General features: G+C 50.5%; 2 protein-coding genes across 6 annotated transcripts in view; one reads left to right on the plus strand and one right to left on the minus strand.

Moving 5' to 3' along the window:
- Window positions 1-23,237, minus strand: part of LOC143168871 (dual specificity testis-specific protein kinase 1-like) — a 57,038-nt gene that overhangs the window by 3,742 nt on the left and 30,059 nt on the right. For 4 of the 5 annotated variants that reach the window (XM_076355855.1, XM_076355852.1, XM_076355856.1 and 1 more), the window contains exons 5-9: window positions 22,903-23,052; window positions 20,724-20,897; window positions 20,059-20,142; window positions 18,903-18,989; window positions 14,705-17,424 (exon numbers count right to left, since the gene is read on the minus strand). In XM_076355855.1, coding sequence (XP_076211970.1) covers window positions 17,323-17,424; window positions 18,903-18,989; window positions 20,059-20,142; window positions 20,724-20,897; window positions 22,903-23,052 — 597 coding nt within the window. In that variant the 3' untranslated portion in view covers window positions 14,705-17,322. Of the gene's footprint in view, window positions 1-14,704; window positions 17,425-18,902; window positions 18,990-20,058; window positions 20,143-20,723; window positions 20,898-22,902; window positions 23,053-23,237 lie in introns of those variants that run through there. The other variant, XM_076355853.1, reaches the window with a different exon arrangement.
- On the plus strand, window positions 1,458-10,390 carry LOC143168873 (ficolin-1-like). The gene is given in 10 exon segments (XM_076355857.1): window positions 1,458-1,536; window positions 2,350-2,363; window positions 2,365-2,482; window positions 3,223-3,276; window positions 4,457-4,492; window positions 5,843-5,878; window positions 7,355-7,482; window positions 7,927-8,080; window positions 9,142-9,276; window positions 10,143-10,390. Coding segments are annotated over 10 exon segments (1,002 nt in total).

Genomic DNA, 23,237 nt, shown 5'->3' on the forward strand with positions numbered 1-23,237 from the left:
CTCTCCCTCCCTAGCAGCTCAGAGGCACCTGCTCATCCTTTTTCTTTTTCCTTCTGAAGGGCTGAAGAAAGAAGCTGCTCTCATTTTGCCCCAAGAATTGCATGCACAGCGCTTGCCACAGATGAGATGATACTTTTTCCCATGTAAAGCAAAACCCAAACTTGAATGCAACCAGTCTGATCACAATCCCTCTGATTTCCCTGCACTTCTTTCAGATGGGGGCAGGAAAGTAAGGTGTGCATTTCCGTGCCAGAATTGGTTCTCAGGAACGACAATAATCACAACATCTACTGGATTATTATTTTATATGCATGCATATATTAACATGTGTAAGAATGCATATATGAGTGTCTGTATGTATGGGCTATTTGGGGGGACATAGAACTTAGGTGACAACCAAATACTTATCTCTCCCCTGCCTTCTCCCGTTTGCTTAACGTTAAAGTAGGCTGTCATATATCATTGGAATTTGGGATGTTAGAGGGACCTCATGATAGAATTGAGTGCTTGAGGGGGAGCTATGTTCTGCCTCTGATACCCTGATAGCTGGGCAAGGCTCCAAGAAATTACAGTCTCCTCTGAACTAGAATGCAACAATAAGGAGAAAAAACTTAAATTCTTCTCTCTGCTAAAATTCATAAACTTTATAGGCTCTGTGTCTGAAGGTAACATGGGAGTCAAACTTGATAAGTCAGTTTGGACCTCTAGTAATGCTGCCACAAATGAGCAGAGCACAGGGCATAGCAACAGCAAAGCAAAACGGAAATCCTGCTCACTATTACAATGAACAAGGACTGGAGAAAAAACAGGTGGGGAAAAAAAGATCAGACATGCTCTGCCTGCCTAACCTTGCCTGGATACACAGAGTTTTAACTCCATATCAGTCATGGATCATGTATAAACTGAAACCTCTGTTTGAAGGGTTGCAAAGTGATGCTGGGCTGCCTGGAAGGCAAGAGCGTTGGAGCATGACCCAGGCTGTGCAGCTTCTTCCTGCCAGTGGCCTCAGCTGACCTTGGGCTTTTCGACTCCCAGTGCCTCAGTTTTCCCATCTACACAGCAAGCTCTGCTCTTTGTAAAGGGCCACTAGCAGGCAGGATGAGGGGACTTGTCTGCACTTAGCTAAACCTATGCTTTTGTTGGTTCATTTCCTCTAGAAATACAATATGGGAGGGGAAAGGCATCCCAAGTTTGCAGAGGATGGAGGCAAGGCAGGCTGGGGCAACCGGGCAAGAACTTTCCCATCAGACTTGTGGAAAGTGACTTATCTGGGAAACAGCTTGAGACCCAGCCAGAGTCCCAGACCTGAGAGCAGGCAGTGGGCAAGCGCAGAGGTGGAGCTTAAACTGGGTTTTTTTTGTTATAAGCCTATAAAAGGCTTAGATGGGTCAATGCTAACCACAGCACCTGGGACGTGGTGAGGGGAGCTGCACAGAGAGCGGAGAGCAGTGCCAGCCATGGGGAGGGCAGCCCCAACCCTCCTGGCCCTGCTCAGCCTAACAGCAACTATTTGTGATGCCCAGGACACCTGCCCAGGTGAGTGGGGCACAAATCCTACTGCCATCCCACTGAGACAGCCTATTTCATCTCCCCCACACAAGAAGCTTGCGGCTGGGGCGGGGGGGGGGGGGGCAGGATATGATTTTTTTCCTTCTGTGCTTTTTTTTAATTCACCTGCAAGTGGGAGGAGGGTAAGGGGGAGGATGAAGTCTCAGCAGCCACTTTACAAAACTGCTGACTCCAACCGAAGATGTAGCATCCTCCCCCGCTCACCAGTGGGATGTCCAGGAACAGGCTGTCCCAGTCAAGGTTTTACATCCTGGTTAAGAATTTTTGTTCATGGTGCCTTGGCCCAGTTACTGAAGGATGCAGAGCAATACAAAGGATCGGTCAAGTGCTTGCTAGGTGCCAGGCATCCTGGCAGCTTGGGGATGCTGCACAGCACAGCTTTCTGTCTATATTCCTGGGGAAGGTGATAGGGACGATTTCAAACTGACCTGCTGTCAGGAAATTTAATAGAACCTTTACTGGCCACAGATCTATCAATATCACTTACTCTGCTGTCAATATCCCCCAGGGCACCTCTCAGCTTTTGTTTTATTAAGCTACAGTATATTTGTCATGCATGTAATGTCATATATAACAGCCTTCTCTCCCACTGAACTCCCCTGAAGCCAGAGAGATGCAGTGTCTAGCTCTTCTAATATGTGAGATCCTCAATGCCATCTGTTAATCCATACAACACCTCCAAACTCTCACCCTCATTGCTTTTGCTTGCACTGTTCCTGAACTCCAGAGGGTTCGGTTTCCTCTCCAAGACATTTCAGAGCCCTAATAATCTCCACGAAGACTGTCTTCATTTCCTCAGAGATGAGAATAGTGGGACTGGGTGATGCTGACTGGCTTGCCGTTCTCCAAGGATGCCCAGGGATCCCAGGTGCCTCTGGCCCAAAAGGAGAACCAGGTCTCCCAGGAACAAAAGGTGAGGCCCCAAAAGCCAGTGATGAACACTGTGATATGAGATGGCTTTGTTGCTTTGGGTAGGGGAAGCAAGCTGAGGCTGGAGCAGTGGCTGGCCTGGCACTGGCTTCTGTGAGCAGCTGGAGAGTCGAATAGGAGTGGAAAACACCCCATCTAGAGATGTGCTGGTACACACGGAGCCGTCTTTTTTTCCTTGAGTCCTGTCACAAGTCTGAAGTGGTCCTGGGGTGTGAAGTGTCATAACTCATTTGTTTCTTCTACAGTAAAAACATCCATTTATTTTCTGCATCTTTATTGAACAGTCTGGTGGGAGGGAGGCTGCGATGTTCCTGCATGTCTACCAGGGAACAGTTTGGGAACTGTACTGGCACTCCCTACCTCAGGAAGCAAGGGAGATGGGGGGGTCCTTCAGGGTTTTCATAGCCAACTCATAGAAAAGGTGAATCGCATTAGCAGAGGGAGCAGATCCACCACAGCAAAATCCACGGACTGGCTCCAAGATGTACAAAGCTCATAGGAATTCATATGTGAGCTGCAAATTAGAACTTACACCAGCAGTACCAGTGTAGTGTAGCTTCAACAGAAGGAAAGGAGTAAGATATCTTGCAAGACTGAATCTAATTAACAAAACCCAGCTTCCTTGTTTCTGCAAAAGCCAAGGCCCAGCTGCCCAGGCTTCTGTATCATCTCCCCTCTGGTCGGTTTGCAATGTGCACATGCAAACTGAGTCTTTACTTGCAGGAGAAATGGGAGCCCAGGGACTCCCCGGGAAAGCAGGACCACCTGGTGCAAAAGGCAATGCCTAACGTATTCAGCTCTAATCCATAAATCTACCCAAGTTCAGGACATGCATTGGGAGACTGGGTCTACAGAGATGAACTGTAGAACTGGTCATAGTCCAAGAAATAGCGCTGAAGTAGCATAGGCAAAGCAGGATTTGGGGCTATGGATCTTGCGTGGGGTGAGTACTAGAGACAGTGTCCTTGAGTGGGACCACATCACAGAGGAAGATACTGCTTTTCTCGAAGTTCCCCACTGACTTTTACCAGCCCCCTAAAATCAGACCTCTCCCCATTCCCCACTCCTACTCTAACCTGTCCACCATGACAAACCTGACCAAATGCCCCCCTTCTCTGAGGAGCTTTGGGATGCTTCAGCCAGGAGGCCTGATGCAGAGACATGATGCTGAGTGCTGCCAGCAGCCTCCAGGCCTGGACTCGGCATGCGATGCCATTGTAGCCCACTTGACCAGAAGGATGGGATCAAGCCACCAGGAAACAGCTGGCACAGGGTGAAGCAAGGAGGGAATGGGGATTTCTCTGCAATGGGATGAGCCCCTGAAAAGAGGAAGATGTCTGCTGAGAAACCGGCTTTCACTCCATCCGGGTTGTGCTTAAGGTCTTCAGCAGGATCTGTGTGCTGTAGATATTGGAAATGAGTCTCTTCTAAAGAAACCAGTTCCCAGCACAAGGTGGCACCCGGGACTTGAGCACCGGTGCACTGACTAGCTGGGAAAACAGCCCCTTTGCACGCTGAATACGTAGCTATTTCCTGGCCAAAAGCACCCAAGACTTCAGCTGAAACTGCCGCAGGAGATGGATGAACCCACTGAAAATGTAGCTATTGCCCAAAATTTCACAGGTGCCTGACTGAAAACAGAAAGCCCCCACAAAAAGTCACTGAGATGAAGCTGTGAATCCCCCATACACTCCAGCAGATGGAGCAGCAGTTCTGTCTTCCCTGTGTCCTGCTCTTCCTGCTGTTCCTGAGAGATGCTGCTGATCAAGAGAGCAGCAAGGCCGGGGTGGCAGCACCAGCTGGGACACTCAGCAGAGCACCGTGGCTTTGCACCACTTGACAGCCTCTCCTGTACATTTGGGGTGTATGGAGGGGCTAGAGAAGCCACTTGGGGACCCACAGTAATTCACTCTCATTGAATCATCTGTGATGAGCATTTTCCTTTTGTCTCTTGCAGGAGCAGCTGGAGAGCCTGGCTTCCCAGGACTGAAAGGTAAATCATGCTGCACTGAATTTATCACAAGCTGGTTTAGTTAAACTTCCACCCTGTGCTGCTCTGGAACAACACACCAGGTGGGAGCAACTATAGCAAAATAAAAGTACCCCACCAGGTACTGGATGGGGCTGTTTGATGACAGTTGTGCCCCATCGTAGGCTCAGCCCTGGTCCAGGTGGTGTGAGCGGCTCCTCTCCCAAACCAGCTGTTCAGCAATAGGGGCTGCCCCCAGCTCGGGCACCTGATGCTGCTGCCCAGTACGATCAGCTACAGAAACCGCAGGGCTTCACACACCCCCAGCCTGAGGGACCAGCCAGATTTGGGCAGACATCCATCTTGGATGAAACTCAGTCACTGCTAGTGCCAGAGGAACATGTCTCTCTACCAGCACTAGCAGTAGGGTAGAGGGAAAACAAGGGTTTGTTTGGGTTTTTTCCCTGATGCCATCATCCTGCATGTGAGGGCCACTGGCACCTGTCGCTGAGCACTGTCTGCACTGCGGCTTCCCTCACTTGGAGCTTGGCTTGTAATAGCTGGGGGCCAAGCGCTGCTGATCTGGTGGCTAGTTCAGCACATTTGCTCCAGCTGTCACAGCTGCTCCCAAACCACTTACTAAAGCCCTCTGCCAGCAGCAACAATTCCCCTCTCCGGGCTTTTGACCCTGCCTTCCCGTGAGTGCATTTCCTTCTCCTCCCCACACGCACCTGCTCCTGTCCCACATGTTCCAGCCCAGTGGGGCTGACTGGCACAAAATGTTGGTACCCAACTCCATGGGCTGGCCAGCAGCAGGCAGAGCAGCCAGGTCCAACAGAGACATGTCTTATGTCAGTCTTGCCATTTGGCCCTCCCAGTCCCAAATCAGATGTCAGGGGAAAATACATCATGCCGGGTCCAACAGCCCAAGAGAGGCAAGGCTGCTGCTCCTTGTGCACCTATAACGCATCCCACCTCCCTGGCAGCCACCCCATGTGCCTGCTAGGCAACCTGGAGAGCTACTGCCAGTGACTGAGGGTGCTGGGTGTCACTGCTGTAATCACAGGAGTCTGTGACTTGGGTTCCCACCTGCCATTGTCCCTCTGTGCTCTCCTGGGTCTGTGCAGATGGGCCTTTGATGGGCTGGTGGGTCTCCTCTGGTGGGCCTGGGAGTGGCCAGGGCAGAATATATATTGAGTTGCTCCTCCTGCCTGGTTTCTCTGTGCCTCTGCAGATGAGCTAAACACTTCTAACATCACAGCCAGCTGCACAACCAGTGCAGCGGGATTTGTCTTGGCAAATGATGCCAAGTGCTGGAGGAGGGAAGGACAGGGTGTAGAAGGTGAAGAGCAATTAATGGTGTTTGTCCAACAGGAACAAAAGGAAAGCCTGGATTTCCAGAAACATGGGGTGAGTTTCATCCTAGGTCCTTCATGCCACCATTGGCTTTGCAGAGCAGACGGTGGTGGACTCCCTGTACCAGAAGTCAGGACAGGGCAACAATAAAAACAAATTCAGAGTGACACTGAAGGACAGAGTAAGGAAATATCACTGTTAACCCATTTTCTTTTCACAGCCACATGCAGCTTCAGTGTGTCTACTCTGTAATCTGTCTAATCTGTAATCCAGCCAGGAAAGTCACGTCGTCTGAGCACTACTCAAGTCACCTGCCCTCTGTGTGTCCTGGAGGAGGTGTGTCTTAGTTTTTGAGAGCCTCAGTGTCCTGGTTTCCAAGATGAAACCACTAGAAACACCTCTATAGACATGCTGCTACTTCAAAGGCATTTATACCACCACGCTTGCAGTGGCAGGTTCAGTAGACACAGAGTTCACATGTGTGATAGTGCTCGGATTAACTTAATCATTTAAAAAAAAAAAAAAAGAAAGAAAGAAAACAAACAAGCTTCAGTTGACCCATCTGTCTCCCTGAGCTAAAGCCAAAGCAGAGCTACCACGTGCTCTGGCTACACTTGGATGCCGTAGGGCCGCAGTCACATGAAGAGGCTTGGACAGATCAGGGCTGCCACACTTGAAAGAGAGAGACTGGGCTGCCACTGAACTGGCAGCCTTGCTGCCCCAGGCACTCCTCTGCCCTTTTATGTTTCCTGGGCATGTAAAAACATTTGACTAATAAGGAACAGGCCAAGTCCAGGACCATCCCTCCATTAAGACGGACACCCATGCCCACAAGACAGCCTGGTACAGCTCTGCGTCCATTCATCAAATACAGCACACGCAGACACCAGCACCACTCAGATCATCTCCCAAGGCTTTCCCCTGTGAAAGCCACAGATGCAGCTGTAAGCTGGGATGTCTGATAGGGACCGTTCCAGTCAATCCTTTGGCATCTGTGAATCTGAGCTTCTGTCATCAGGTGTGGTTTTTGGGAGGAAAAATAGATTTACACATAATATATATGTATATATTCAAAAGTGCCATCTGTCCAATCCACAGATCTGAACACTGTTTTCTGTATTACAGGTAGGCGTTTTTCTGTGTCACCACTCCTTTGCTGCCAACTACCCACACACTCTCTGTGCCCCTGTGTCCTGAGCCTGGACAAATTCCTGGATCATGAGTTTGTCATCTCACTCAGAGCGGCTCCATCACCCAGACCCCCAAAAGAGTCGCTGCAGATGAGAGGAGTCTGAGCACCTTAGACCATCTCCTAGAAGGTGCCCATCTCCCCTGTGACATACGGACTCAGAAACTGCAGTGGGGTTTGGCTCCCAGTAGGTGTGTGTCAGAGTCCTGCAGTGCAAAGAGTCAGCTGGGAGGCTGAAGGGCTCAAAGCCTCCAGCTTAGGGCATGAGGCTGATGTGCTTCCTGGATGCAGTGAGCACGTTGTAACTCTTTACACTCGACCTCTTTCCCTGATTTGCACAGAAGCCAGGAACTGCCAAGAGCTGTTGGGTAAAGGGAAGATCCTGAGTGGCTGGTACACCATCTACCCCCAAGGCTGCAATGCCACCACTGTCTTCTGCGACATGGACACGGATGGCGGAGGATGGATTGTGAGTGGGATGAGGAGAGGGAGGTTTCTATGTCCCTACAGTGATCTTTATTAAGGCTGCAAAGGATGGCACCAAAATAGAAACAAAAAGGGAGGAAAACACACACTGGGGAGACAGCTAAGGTTCATGTCAGCAAGCCTGGGTGAACCCCTGTGGATGCAGGGGATTCTCCCAGGAGATGTCTCGGAGCAGCCTGAGCACCACAGACCCACCCCCTGCTTAAATCAGCAAATAATTTCTTCTTCATTTTCAAGGGCAGATGGAGGATTTCTCCATGGTGAGCGAGGGATTCCCCTGAGCCTTGGTCCCCAGACACCCACAGGAGTAACCTGATGCAGGGGAAGCGTTTGCGGGGGGGGGGGGGGGGGGGGGGGGGGGCAGGCTGTGTGTACCCCCAGGCACTGCAGATGCTTTGGGGGGGGGGGGGTGAGGGTGGCCTGGCAGGGCTGAGGCTCTCCTTTCCTGCAGGTTTTCCAGAGGCGCTGGGATGGGTCAGTGAACTTCTTGAGAGATTGGGACTCATACAAATGAGGCTTTGGCAACCAGCTGACGGAGTTCTGGCTGGGGAATGACAACATCCACTTCCTCACCTCGCTGGGTAAGGTCTGCCTCCGTCCCGGGCTGGGCTGAGGCCCTAAGAGTCCAACCCCTGTACCTGGTCATTAACTGACTCAACTTCTCGCATCTGTCTGAGGCCCCAACAGTTAATCCTAAACAGCATGCAGGCTCTTGCAGCCCATTGCACACAGGGAATTGCACTCTAAAAAAAGGATGTTGTGGTTTAACCCGGCAGGCAGCTAAGCACCACACAGCCATTCGCTCACGCCCCCAGCCCCAGTGGGATGGGGGAGAGAATCGGAAAAAAAAAAAAAAAGTAAAATTTGTGCGTTGAGATAAAGACAGTTTAATAGGACAGAAAAGGAAGGGAAAATAATAATGATAATAATGATAAAAGAATATACAAAATAAGTGAGGTACAATGCAATTGCTCACCACCTGCCGACCGATGCCCAGCCAGCTCCCGAGCAGCAGTCACCCCTCCCCTGGCTAACTCCCCCCAGTTTATATACTGAGCATGATGTCCCATGGTATGGAATATTCCTTTGGCCAGTTTGGGTCAGCTGTCCTGGCTGTGCCCCCTCCCAGCTTCTCACTGGCAGGGTGTGAGAAGCTGAAAAGTCCTTGACTAGCGTAAGCACTGCTTAGCGACAACTAAAACATCGGTGTGTTATCAACGTTATCCTCATCCTAAATCCAAAACACAGCACTATACTAGCTACTAGAAAGAAAATTAACTCTATCCCAGCTGAAACCAGGACAAAGGAAAACTAGAAGCCAGTGAAGAGAATGAGCTGGCTGCATGACCTATCCTGGAGACAGGCCAACACATCTTCCTACTAGGACTGGTTGTGATGGCAGTCATCTTGTTCATACACAGCCTTAGAGTCACAGGTGTGTGCAGGACTCCTGGGCGTGTAGCTTCACAAGAAAGCCATCAAAGGTACAGGAGGTTCTGCAGGAATTTCAAATAAATCATAATCTCTCAAGTAGTGGAAGCTCCTCTCAAGTTAGCTCAGGGCTCCTTAAACCCTCCACTCAGAAATCCAGGTGCGTACTCACCATCAGCCCTGCACCACTGCTGTCCACCTTCTCTTCTAGGACCCTGTGAACTCCGCATTGACCTGAGAGACTTTGAAAACAACTACTATTTTGCCAAGTACGCTTCCTTCAGAGTTTTAGGAGAGTCTGAGAAATACAAACTGGTTCTAGGAGACTTCTTTGGTGGAAACGCCAGTAAGTTAGCAACACCTCACTGGGAAAGGCTGTTTTCTAGAGCATTTCAGAAGTATTCAGCATTTATAGTGCAGAGCTGTAACATGCAAACTCCTTGTACCATCTACATTTTGGGTCAATTTCTTTAAAACTGGCCATGGTACCCCAGGTGCCGAGACACCCATCACCTACAGAGTGTGACCCGGAGCATTACCTACAAGCCCAGCCACATGGTTTAGCAGCAAATGTGGAGCCTGGTCCTGAGCAGCACCTCATCCAATGTCACCTTCCCAACAGCTCGGCAGCAGCTGGGTCAAGTTCTGCTTTTGATTACATTGGAAGGAAATACTTGCCTGTGAGGTTTGGCATTTCCAGGGCTGGGGTGCTGTTCAATACTTGCAGCATCAGCACTACACCTTCTTAATGCCTGATGTTTTGTTTTTCTTTAAAAAGCAAACAAATCCTCTGCAAAATTCAATACCCCTCTTGCAGGAATGAGTGAAACCAATACCTGAGATAGCAGCGCTCTGGGTTTATGTGGCTTTGTACACTGCAACTCTGTCTGATAGTCCAGACCTCAGTATGCCTGCAGAGAATCTGAGTGGTGCAAGAGAAGTGACACCCATGTAACTGCAAGCAGAATCTGGCCCATTTGATTCACAGGCATAGATAAGTTCTCCATGTGTTTTAGCAGTCCTGGCAGAGCTCAGGATACTCCTTATCTCCAGGACCAAGGAGGAAACCTGGGCAACCAAGAGAACAGCAGGATTTATAAAATCTGCCTTGCATCCAGCAAGGCCCACTGATGCCCTGCAGTGGTGCACAGACACATTAGGTTCCCTTTTGTGCTCTCTGTGGCAGTAACTATGAACATGTGCTCTCTGCAGGAGACCCCTTATCATACCACAGGGACATGCTATTTTCAACAACAGACCAGGACAACGACATTAATTCCTTTAACTGTGCCACAGAATACAAGGGAGCGTGGTGGTACAATGACTGCCATTACTCCAACCTGAATGGGATGTACTGGCTGGGTGTTCGCGGGAGCTATGCTGATGGCATAAACTGGAAGACAGGCAAAGAATACCATTACTCCCATAAGCGAACGGAAATGAAATTCAGGCCAGTTTAACATGGCAAGAGGGTGTCTGACTAGCACCAACAGGTGCCACCAACAGCCAAGAGAAGACACAAAACAAATATAATGTTGCTTGAGGGCAGAATTTGACCAGGAAGGGTATTACAGGTTGTGCCTTCAGCCTAGAGCAGACTTTTAGAGACCAGAAGAGATCGGTGCTGGTTTGAGCTCCTGTAAGCACCAGACTCTCACCCTGGACTATCTCCAGCAGCCCCACAGATGCTGATTGAGCCTGAGCATCTTTTTCTGAAAAGTGCATTACCTTGATTTAAAGACCAAGTGATGGTGAGGCTACTGCATCTCAGTAAAGCTCTCAGATATTATTACCCAAATGGTAATTACTGGTAATTTTCCATCCAATCCATGTATAGGAAGCCTCCAGTGTTCTTGCAGCCTCTTTTTCTGTTGGACCTAAGAGCCATCTGAAAGGCACTGAATTCCTGACCACCCTCTCTCCCTGCAGGCTGTGATGGAGCCACAATGTAGACCAGCATGGAAAAGGACTGAGCTTCCAGCACAGGGCTGTCAGCACTGCCACCTCCCTCCCCACTGCACACAACAGGTGCTCCAGGACCTCAAGTGTCACCTCAGCTCCTGGAACCACAGTAGCATTGCCCAGCACTTGCCACAACAACACAGCTGCAGCTGGGCCCAGAGCCAGCTTCAGCCACTCCTCCAGGGAATGTTCCTACATCTCATTCTTTAGCCGCTGTGGACCAAGAGCTGGATACAAAACAGTCTGTCCAGCAACATGAGCGGTACCAAGACACTACAGTAGTCCCAAGTCAAGCCTTGCACAAGTGGACATCATGTAAATCGCCAGCAGGTGCCAGTATCTTCCATTTCACCTTGTTTCCAGTAGCATTTGAAGATGGGCTATCTGATGGTGGATGGAGGTAGTTCATCCAGTTCATGTGATGTTTTATTTGACTATTAGAAGAACTGGTTAAAGGGTCTCTTCTTCCTGGACTCCTGCTCCCAGACTCCTCCCCACAGCTGATGCAGGGGAGGAGAGCTTAGGGCTAACTCCTCACTGGAGGGACAGACCAGAGTCTGTGGAAGGAGAGTATTTATTTGTGTTATGTTCCTAACGGTCCCAGGTTTATCACACTACTTACTGCACAGATGTGTAGCAAGGGCAGCTCCAGCCCTACAACACTGAATCCAAAGCTTGTGTGTGGGTGAGAAAAGTGAAGAGGCCACTCACCCAGAACACCACAGCAGGTCAACGATATACTAAGAAATAAACCTGAGGTTATGCATCTCCCTATTCATTAGGTCCTGCCCCTGCTCACTTCTCCTTTTCAGGTACATGAGAAAGTACATGTCTGACCAGAGAAGCACACACTGAAATTCCCATAGTACCACTTCCCCATCTCCAGGAGCTCTGTTTTGTTTTTCTCCTACTCCCAGTTAGACTGACGTGCCCTCAGCAGGAGCAGGAGCAAGGTCCCACAGCGTCCAGCTGTGTCTCAACCAATCGGCCGCTCACGCTGTTGTCCATGAGTAGCTTCTCAGAGAGGCCCAAGGTGCTGCCACAGACAGCTCTGCAGAACCACGGACTCCTCTGCAGAGACGCATGAGCTAGTGCTGACATCCTCAGCTTTAACCTAGCTAAAAGTGCTGAATCCCCTTTCTCTGCTCCCTTCTTACTACACAGAAACCTTCAACATTTAAATTTCGTTGTGAATGACACTAATGTTAGAGGGATTAAGAGCACACCAAGAACACTTTACCCAAGCCCATCTAGTCAATATTCCCAGACCGCCACCTGACTCCACAGAGGAAATATTCAGGTATGACAAGCCATCACCAGTGCTAGGTGAGGTGGTTTGGACCTGGCTGCAGAGTGAAATTCTCCTGCATCCCCTAAGCTGGCGCAGTGAGTCATGGGCTGGCACCACATCCCCTCCAGCCTGAGCCCCAGCCACTGTAAGGCAGGAAAATGCTCCCTGTGCTGATACAGGCGTGTGAGGGAAGAGGGTCCTTGGGCTTGATGGTCCATCCCAAGCACCATGCCGGCAGCAGTCACAGAGAGGGCTTGCACTGACTCCAGCCAGGAAGAATTGAATCACTAAGGTCAGGATCCAGGTCCCTAGATACATATACTATACTACCAGCCCAGAGCTCCCACCTCTCCTCAACAGAAGAGTTCCCAGTCCTCCATCAGCTCTCACACCTAACCAGTGGGGGAAGAGGCAGGGAATGGACTTGAGATGTCCTAAAAGAATATGCTCCCCAAACTGTCAGGATACCATCCAGTCCTTCTTGCTTTCCATCCTCTTGCCAAGGGTCCCGAGAAGAAAAGCAGAATAGCCCCAGTCAATCTGTGACTGATCCTGGCCACTGCTCATCTCAGGGCTTTTTCTCTGTGTCCTGGAAAGCTCATGGATCAGGTTTGCATTTTGTGTTTGAAAACCCTCTTCCGATCATTAGTGGATCTGGAAAGGGCCAACCCTGAAGCCTAGAAATTACAATGTCCCTGGAGCTTCTCTAGACATTTCCCTTGCTGCAAATAATGACAAGTGAGGCTGGGAAGTCACCAGAGGAGCAGGGTGGGCCAGGCTAAGGGGTGTGGGGAGAGGACCTTGTTTCTGCCATATCAGGGAGCCTGGATAAGAGGCTGGAAGCATCTCTGATGGCTTGTTGATGCATAGCCATCTGAAAGCAAAAGCGAGGCCAAACTAGTCCTCTCAGGTCCCACCCAGGCCAGCCTCCTGGCCAGATCAGGGCTGCCTCCAGCGATACCCTCCTGCATTGTCTGGGACATGGGAAGACCCAGCAGTCCAAACCACCTATGGCTTGGGGGTTATGGGGTTACTGCCAGCCTCCAAGGGCTGCATAGAGGCTCTTTCCAGGGAGGAACACAGCACTTCGGCCATGTGCAAGTGCCCAGAGATTTCACAGCTGTAAATCTGAAAGCTGATTGACTTCAAGAAACTGGACTTTGGAAGGAAAGGCCTTCCTACTTAACACCGACAACTATCATGTGAGGAGCTCAAAGAACTGAGCTTCAGCACTGCTCTATGATTTGTGTTTGGATGCAGCAGACCCAATGGTCCTGGCACAGTGAACAGCTTCCTCTGATTTTCCGAGGTGTCCTTGTGAGAGGGTTGCATCTGAAGAGTAACTAGTGCCATGTATGAGTCAGCATAAAACAAGCTGCAGCTGGGGAAAGCAAGTCATTTCACTGTGGTTTGGTCCTTTTGGCTTATGGGCTGCTGGGGTGGAAAAGATGAATCCAACACCCTTTGTACTATGCCTGTGCTGCTGCTCACCTTGTGCTCACCCAACTGAAGTGAAGGGGTGATTTTAGGACACCACCTGACCCTGCCACAACCCAAGGGCACAGGGGGGCAATGGACTCAAAATACCACTGTCTCATAGGTAATACTCTTCTGTAAATTACTTTTAACTAAAGGTTTATTATGCCAGCTATGCTGATAGAGCATGAAGCTGTTCATTTAGTTGTGTTTAGTGCCTATACTTGGAAACATGGCATTTCGGGAGCACCACTCAGCAGACCCAGGATGATGAAACACAGCAGCCAGGGCTGATGATGTGGAAAAGAACCACTAGACTTTATTCCCAAATGGTATTTATAAAAACAAACAAACAAAGACACAATGGAGGATGTGGGAACGCATGGCCTGTGTGGTGCAGCATGGCCAGGTCCATGCCATCTGCACCTGCAAAGCAAGAGGCCAACAGAGGGAAGAGATGCAGAGGAGGTCCAGCAATGGCAAGCCTGCTGCGCTGCCCAGACCCTCTACCCACTATCACAGTTGCTTCAGTTCAGTGCCAGGACTCCAAGACATGAAATTCAACCACTGACCCAGACTTTGCATCAGACTGGCGTGGGGAAGCCAGGCCTTGTGCTCCCAGCACAGGGGTTTGTACCTGGAGGGCATCTCAGCAGGTTTCCCATGCTTGCCTCTCCCTCCAGCTCTGACTGGCAAACAGAAACTCTTGGTCCACAAGATGCACCAGACAAATTCCCAGACCACCTCTGTTCTCTGCAGACTCCCAACATTGGCTTTTCTAGTCCACATGGTGCCTGCAGACAGTCTCAGTTCCATCTGCTGCTGCAGCAGGTACCAAAGGTCCTTCTAGCAAGGACCTGATATCCTTTGGTCACCTGAGATCCAGCATGTGGCCTCACCATGACAGTGGATGAGGCACAAGGCAAGCTGAGAAGAAACACAGCTCTGATCCATCGCAGCTCAGACCGTGCTGGCTAATGCTATCCTGTGCTCTGTGCAGAAAATATCTCCCCCCCACACCCACCCCACCCCTGGATCTGTTTAATCCTTGAGCAGGCTTCTCACCCCCGAGCAGATAAAACCAAAAGATCTTCCTTCATACTACAGCATCACCAAAGTATACACAACTCCACATGCCTTTTCTGCTGTGTCCCAGCCCCACAGTTGAGAGTCATATGTACGGCTGGAGGAAGGATCAGCCCAGTCTGTGGTAGGGCACCAACAGCACCAAGCCTTGCTGGTCCTGGGAACGGGGCAGTCAGCAGGGGAGGAGCCCTGCAGGGAAGTGCCCCTGGAACAAGATACCTTCACCCCATAACAGGCCATTTGAGGGATTGGTATGTTGAGTGATCTTCCTTTAGTCTACTCTTGTGCAGGGGGGGCAGAGGAAGAACAAGCTCCAGCTTGGCAGACGAGGCAGCATGGGGAAGGCTAGGGAAAGGCTTTGTGAAAGCAATGCATCTAGCCAGGGACTGAACCGAGATGGACAGCTACGCTTCATCCATAGTGGCCTTTGGAAAAGGTTTTGTATCCTTAATGCTTTGGGTGTTAGCACATACTGTTGGATTCCTCATTCTCAAGCCTATTCCTCTATGGAAGAAGAGCCATGGGGAGCCTGGGAAGCTCTAGGAGGTTGCAGTTAGCTTCTCGGGGCCATCTCTTGGTAGCCAAATATACATCCTGTGATTTTCATCCAACACATTGCTGTGATGCTGGTGGTGGCTGGCTCTCACTGAAGACACATACATATATCAGTGCTGTTTGCACTGCTGTTGCAGTCCATTTCACTCCACTGGTCTAAAGTCCCCAAACAGGTGCAAGTCAAAAAGTGGTAGCTCTCCCTCCTCCAGGTTGAAAAGCTTCCCTTATTTTCAGTCTTCTACTTCTCGAGGCTTTGCCTCCCCCGCCCCCGGCTGGCAGTATCCAGCTGGGATGAAGGTATTTGCTGGGCAGTTCACTGTTGAGCAGGAGGTTTCTGGTGCAAGTAAGTCAGTATCCCACAAAAGCACAACGGCACCTCTGGGGAATGAGGAGCTGCAGATGCCCAGTGGAGATGTGGCTTAGCTGGTGACCCTGGTGCCATTCAGTGCATTTCATGCCAGCTCCCAATTCCTTATGATCCCTGGTGAAATTGCACCATGCTCCTCTACTACGTCTCTGTCCCAACACACCACTGACACTCCCTTGTGCAGACACCACAGCACAGAGACGCTGGGCTATATATAACAAGAAATCCGGCTCCAAGAGCTTGAGATGAGGCCTCCAGGTAGGTCTACCACTATGTGGGAGAACAGCCTTCAAGCTGTAGGTTGAAGGCCCATTGGGCTAAACACTATACAAATACTTTTTGGAGGACAGATGAATGATCCTTGCTCCAGGAGTTTATGGTCTACAAGAACAGAGTCACAGCTCCACCACTATACAGACTTTACACCTATTTACACCCACAAACATTTTGGTCCCAGCAGAACATGTCTTTCAGACCAACGGCCCAGCAATCAGCTGATCTGGGGGCAGGGACTCCACTGCTCACCTATTTCTCTTAATTTGCAATGCCAGACCATTTCTAGCCATTATTCTTTCCACCTCTGGTTTGGATCCGCAGCCCCAGCACCCTCCTCTGGCCCATAGAAGAAAACACAGTATAAAAACAAAAGTCCTTTCCTGGCTGCCTGAGCCCTGGGGCCTGCGAGGGTGTCCCACATCACCGAGGAGGAGACGGGTGCTGGGCCAGACAGAGAAATGGGTGAGATGCTGGATGATGCTGGACCCAGCTCTCCCCTGTTTTGGCCTCACAAGCTGTTGGCACTGTGCTCGTCGCTGTGTTTGCAGCAGAAGGGGGGAGGCAGACCCCTCCATCTTTGAGCCCCAGTCAAGGGCAGCGGGGAGAAATCCAGACTGCTGTGATGCTGGGACATGTGTCTGACAAAGCTTTTCTGAGAGGAGATATTAGTCGGTTAGTTCATATCTCGATAAGGCACACCGTCCCCATCGCCTCAACTGGCGCAGGTCGGCACCCTGTGGGTGGCCCCGGCTGACTCTCCAAAATCTTGCCAGATGCCTCCATGCCTGGGTGCACCCTGAGCGCGATGCCAGGAGACCCAGCCAGAGACCTTATAGAGCATACCTGTTTCTGGAAGGCTGCCGGACGGGTGCTTTAAGGCTTTGAAATATAAGATGACCTCGAGGCTCACCAAGCACCCCAAAGCCCCTCTCCTTCACACTGCACAGACCCCAGCCCCCCGAGAGGCGATTCCCCAAGGCCATGGGGATGGAGAAGGGGAAGGCCCTGGGTCCGGGAGGCACCGGGAAGCAGGAGAGGATTATGTTTCTGTCGGGGATTTGGAAAGCATCCTCAAGGGAATTCAGGTCCCTCAGGTACCATTTGCTTTTAACAAGCAAACAGACAAAGGCTGCTCGGTGTCCTAATTACATCTGTTAAAAACCTTAGCTAGGAAAAATATATCCTCGTTAAGTCCCTTCTCCATTTTTAACCATGTTTTCCATCCAAGAAATTAGAGACCGAGACTATGATTAAATAAACACCAGCACATCACTTAGCTCTTCCCTTCCCCACTTTCCTTCTTCACTCCTGATGACCCCCCAGACAATTAATTTACAGTTTGGGTGATTCTCTGCCAAGCCTCACAGGAGGTAGGCAGCTCAGCCTGAAAGCTGATTGTCCCTCCTAGGCTCCAGGCTCTCTGCGACATCCTCCAACTCATCCAGGATTTCGGAGAAAGGAGGCCTCTTAAATGCTTCCACCTGAAATGAGAAAGGAAAGCTGAAGAGGACACCCCGGACAGGAGGTGGGTGCTCTGCAGCAGCTCTGCTGGGTCCCCCAAGGATGGGCAATGGCATCCATCCATCATGAGCACTGGTCTTGGTCACACACCTGCTGGTGGAGCCTTCTGGCGTCACCACTCACCACTTGGTGATCCAGGCCCGGGCTGCTGCAAACAAGCAGTCGCAGGACAGGTCCCATGGTGCGGTACAGCTCAAGCAAAGGTAGCGAGATGCTGAAAACCAGCCTGACATACCCCGACCTGGACAGGGTGTGGGAACTGCTCATCCCAAAGCCCACCCAAACAGTGAAGGAGCAGGCATTGTGCAGGGAAAGGCTGCAGGTAGGTATCAGGAGGGAGATGTATCATTCCCTGAGCTTTTTCATCACAGTCAGGATCTAACTGTCTTGTCTCCCTGATGCAGCTCATCCTCAGTGGGCTGTGATCCCCCAGCCCTCCCAGTGCCATCGGGGTGTACCCAAAGTGAGGGACATGGCCTGGGGCAACCCCATCCCACACCTGCACCATGCCATCCTGGGGCTGCCCTTTGTGACTGACCCTGTGGAGCCAGCCTGGGGAGCTGCACCAGAAACTCCCCAAACCTGCACGTTGCACAAGGGCAGAGAAGAACAGCCCCAAGGGCCATTTCTGGCAGAAGCCCGTTATTATACCAACTTGCATTAGGAAGCTGCCCATCAGAGATACAAGATCTGAACACACATAAATCTAAGCCAGTTGCTGACATGAATCACTCCTCTGATTCAGGGCAAGTTATTCACATGTCCTCAGGACACATGCAAGGATTTACTTCCATTTGCTGCCTTGAGCTCCTAGCAATTAGGTGCATTATGATCATCCAGCTTCTCCACTCTCTGCCTGGTTACTGCCTTTGTTTTTCTCTTCCTTTCAGAGATTAACTTGAATCCTTGCTTTCTCTCTGCTTTGCCTCCCGAAGCTTTGGGCAGCATGGGGAGGCCCCCCAGCTTTCACCATTACCTTTCATGCTAAAGCAAGAAAGGTTGGAGAACTATGCTCTGATGGTATCTGTAATGCCAGGGCTGGTAACAGCAAGGCAGTGCCCTCCAGAGAGGATCAGCCGGGTGCTTCTGCCTGCAGCCTGGCTTAAGGAGGGATTGGACATCATCACAACCTGCTTCCCACTCCGGGGTCGACATGCAAGGGAACAGGCAGGACCTTGGGACGTTTCGGGCTGTAATACACAAACTAAACACTTCTCCTAGGGGCAAAACTGCATGGTGGATGAAAGCATACTACTGGCCCAGGAAGATCTCGTCACTTCACAGCTCAAGTGGCAGAACCCCATGTGCTAGCACTGACAGCAACAGGTTCAAGCTCTCCAGGGTTCACAACAATTTTGGTCTCTGTCATACAAGTGTGATACAAATCAAATAAAATCGAAGGGGAAAAAAAAAAAAAACAAACGAGCAAGAATCTCACCCGACAGCAGCTAGCAGCGAGATCCATCACCGGCTTGGGGCATTCACTGATCATCCCTTGGAAGGCAGCAACATCCAAGCCATAATCCTGTGAGGAAGTATGTAGAAAAGACTTCAGCTATAAAGTCCTTTAAAAGCTCTTCATCCTTCTCAAGGTGTAAAAGCAGAAAATGCTCATGGTTTAAAGCTTTTAGGGTCTCCATCACAGCTATTTTACTGATGGCTATGCAAAGGTACCAGGGCAACATCAGCTCTGGCAGGACTGCACAGATGGTAAATCATTAGCAGAGCTGAGAGACTGCAGCATCCTTCTGCTTGCTCTGTGCTACCCCTGTGGGGCAGTATGTGTCCTCCTGGAAAAGCTCAGACTAAGGCAACAAGGGCCACAAAGGCAGAAACCAGCAGAGGAACCAGCATCAGGTGCTGAGCAGTGGCTACCGAGGACAGGAACTGCAGATAATCTGGTCTTCCAACAGCAACTGAGAGACGAAGGGGTCCAGCCAGCTGTTTCCATAACTACAGCTTTGTCCCTCCAGACTTCAGAGTCTCTGATACGTAATTCTCCTTCATCTTGTGAACACAGATGGAGCGATAGTTCCTGTTCAGTCTCACAGAAACACGGAATAACCTCTGGTCACTGCAGGTTCTTTGCATTGCTCCTTGGAAAGCAGCAATTTGCTGTTTTCCTGCTGGATTTTTCATCCCTGTTCAGGATAAACTTTCCCTTCCCACTTTGTGGAAGGGAAATGTTGAAACCAAAAAGGCCATGTTTTTAGGGAAGCCCACTGTTTCCACATGAACTGTGTATTAATTGCAATGTATTTGAAAATAAACGTTTGTGATGAAAGTTGTGTTTAACCTGCCACTTCAATGGAGAAGCTGAAATGTCAAAGTGAAATGAAGTATTTGGAATTAAGGTCTTTAAACAGAAGTACTTCATCTCAAATTGTTGATCTAACAAAAGTTTTGGAACTGCAGATGCACTGAACTCTCATGCACTGAAAATTTTGAGATCAGATTTTCCCATGGAAAAACCTCTAGAGAGAAACCTGAGTGTGAACACATACACATGTGTACGGGTCTGTCTGGTCCAGAGAGAAGCCACAATCTGGTACCGTGGAGAAAACACCATTAGATCTGGCTGGAGGAATCATTACCTGAGTCCTGGGAAGCACTTCAGGGTCAGCTGGGATCCTGCCCAGGATTTCACAGAGGACAATGCCAAAGGAAAACACATCCACCTGCAGGACGAGTGGGAGAGCGGGAGGTGGGACAGGGCATGCACAGAAGAAAAGCATGAGAAAGGGGTGTACCAACGACAAGGTCCTTCCATTATTTACACAAAAGCCCACTGGAGATGGAGGCAGCAAACCCCCAAACTTCTTCTGGGCTTCTGAATCCACCCAGAAACACCACAGTCCCACTTGGAATCCAGCCTCATCTTCGGGAAGCCTGGCCCCGTGCTCTTGTTCAATGTGTCTGGTGCTTTTACCACAGCGCTGGCACCCCCCACAGATCCTGCAACAGGCTCATCAGGCTGTAACTCATCAAGCACCTTCCTCAGAGAGACTTCACTGTGTTTGTCCACGGCAGCAACCCATTTCCCTAAAAGTGTAACTTAACAAGGCCACATAAGGAACTTCCAAGGTGCTAAGCAGAGCATTACTGAGTAAAGGTCCAGGTAGCAGGGCAACATTTCCCAGGGAAAGGAGCGAAGGGCTTTTCTGCTGTTGGGACATGTCACCAGCAAGCAGAGGAGACATCCCCCACACTTGCTCGGGAGCTCTGAGGATGAACAAGGAGCTGGGAAGCAGTGCCATACCTTCCGGTCATAGGGCTCTCCCCGCAGCATCTCAGGAGCCATCCAGAAAGCAGAGCCCACTAGAGACAGCTTCCTCTCCACATCCTTCACAGGCAGCTCCACCACCTCCCTGGCCAGCCCAAAGTCAGTCACCAGTGCCTCGCGGCCCCGCGGCGTCACTCGAATGAGGCAGTTCTGAAAGGAACCCATGCGGCACGGCATGAGACACCTGGTGAGGAAGGGCCTGGACACTTCACTGAGTGGCACCTCACTGGCCCTCAGCCCCACCTCGCCATTACAGGTTCTCCCCTTGCCAGAGACCTGCATCCTGGCAGCACACATGGAGCGCGTGGGGCAGATTAGGGATGGACCGATCACATCTGAAGCCAGGAAAAGTCCTTTGAAGAAGCTGTTCAACAGACATGATAATCCACATCCTTTTACCTGAAAGAGACCTCAAAATGTGCATGTCAACCCTGTTCACCATTCAGCTGAAGGTGGGCAGGATGACATCCACAGCCCTTCTCACTGCCCACGGCTACACATCCCTAACACAGCTTTCTGGAGGAATTCCTACAAAATTATCTTGAAGCTTCTCAAAATCCCAGTGGTTTCAGCCTGTTCAGTTCCCCAGGATTTCCTCCTCGGCATTTGCTCCCAGGGAACTAGCAGAAACGACAGGCATCTTCTCCAGATGGCTCCCACTAACAGATTTCAAGTGAGCACATACACACTTCCGTACCTTCAGCCATCATCACTGCAGGTTTCCTAGGTTTCCCTGGGGAAAGATGAACCTCTTTCAGGGCTGAACCACCGCAGCGAGACAGAAGGGACAGGCAGAGACCTCCAGCATTCACTAACTTTCCACAAGCAGATCTGGAAAGCTCCTGAGCTCATCAGTCACCGCCAAATAGGAAATTACATCTCACCTGACTTCAGAGCACACTGGCCAAGAAACCTGTGGTCAGAGTGAACCAGGCTCTTGCCTTGTCCTTGCCTGGTGTTTGCGATTTCATGGTTAGCAACTGAGCCAGGTAAACAGCCTGAGATTGCAAAGGTGAGTTTCATTCCTGTGCTGATGTCTCTCAAGACTGTAACGCTTGACTGGCTTACCCACTGCCAACCTTCATCAATATTTCAAGTTTCTCTTAAAAAGCTCACAAAGCACCAACAAAAATGGCTTGTAAGAGATACACCACCATCCAGCATCAACTGCAAAGACTTGCAGGCTCCATTTCCATGCATCACCAGGCCAGCCTCTGGCATCAGCTGACACAGATATGGTCCAGGCTGGTGGCCAACCCTTCAGCTCACATTCCCTGTGATATCTTGGACACACTGTGGATCTGCCTGAGGTTTGGGTAGTTTTGCCCAAAAGAGATCAACAAGGCACTGGCCCACCATGTTCCTACTGCCATACCAGTGGCAGAGGAAGAACCACATCAAAGCCTGTCCCCATGGACAAACCTGAGAATGGCAAAGCCCCAGTGCTGTTCCTACCCCCATTAAGCAGCATGAGCCCACGCTGAGGAAAGTAGCCTCCCAGCCAGAGGGACAATACACCAGGAATATGATGTGCCTTTGGGTTACACCCAAAGCCTATTTCCAGATGCCAATCTTCACAGCTGGCACACCGCCAGGGTGTGAAACCCATGGAGGTGATCATGCTAAAATTGGTGACCTGGACCCTCTGGATCAAGGAAGAACAAATTCCCCGCACTTGAGTGAGGAGGCACACATCTCCTAAGCTCTGCTGGTGCTCTGCACACAGACTGGGACCATCTCACATGGCACTCACTCCCAGAGCCCATGACCAGCTCCTGTTAGCAACAGCTTCCTCCTTGCTGCGAGCAGGAAAGGAAATCTCTAAATCTGGCAGAGTTTCTCCTGCAACTGTAGGCAAAGAAAACCATGTGCAATTCTGCACACATTTCCATCTGGTTTCTTTTCTGACAGCAACAGCATTAGGAGCAATATATTTTTATCTCTATCTGGGTCTCCTGCTTGGCAAGTGATGAATGCAATGTAATGACAGGTTTTACCAAGAAAGCTTCCTTGCCTGCAGAGGGATTAGCATGGAGCAGAGGACCAGCATGAGGCCTGAGGCCTCCTGGTTACAGCCCTAAGGGGTCCCTGTATGGTCCCCTAACACAGTCGCCTTCAGCCATCCAGGGGTGACATCCCCTTTCCAGCTGCGTACCTTGGAGTTGAGATCTCGGTGGTAGATGTTCTTGGAGTGCAGGTAGATCATGCCCCTGGTGATGTCAGAAGCTAAGTCCACTTTTTCCTTCCACGTCAAAGCAATGTCTTTGTTGGCCAGCAGCTCCTCCAGACAGCCCCCATTCACGTACTGCGAACAGAGACAAAAAGCGGGTGGCTGTGCGGCCAGGCACAGGCTCCCCTGGAGCTTCCTGGGTGCTGAACCCTCCCTTGCCAACCCAGGAGCCCCTCCTTTGGGATGGAGGTTGGGAATGCCACCACACACAGGGGGCCCTGTGTGTGGCACGGTGCAAATACCCCTCCTGGCACAGCAAG

Source organism: Aptenodytes patagonicus, chromosome 18, assembly GCF_965638725.1.
Source record: "Aptenodytes patagonicus chromosome 18, bAptPat1.pri.cur, whole genome shotgun sequence".
Classification (NCBI taxonomy): domain Eukaryota; kingdom Metazoa; phylum Chordata; class Aves; order Sphenisciformes; family Spheniscidae; genus Aptenodytes; species Aptenodytes patagonicus.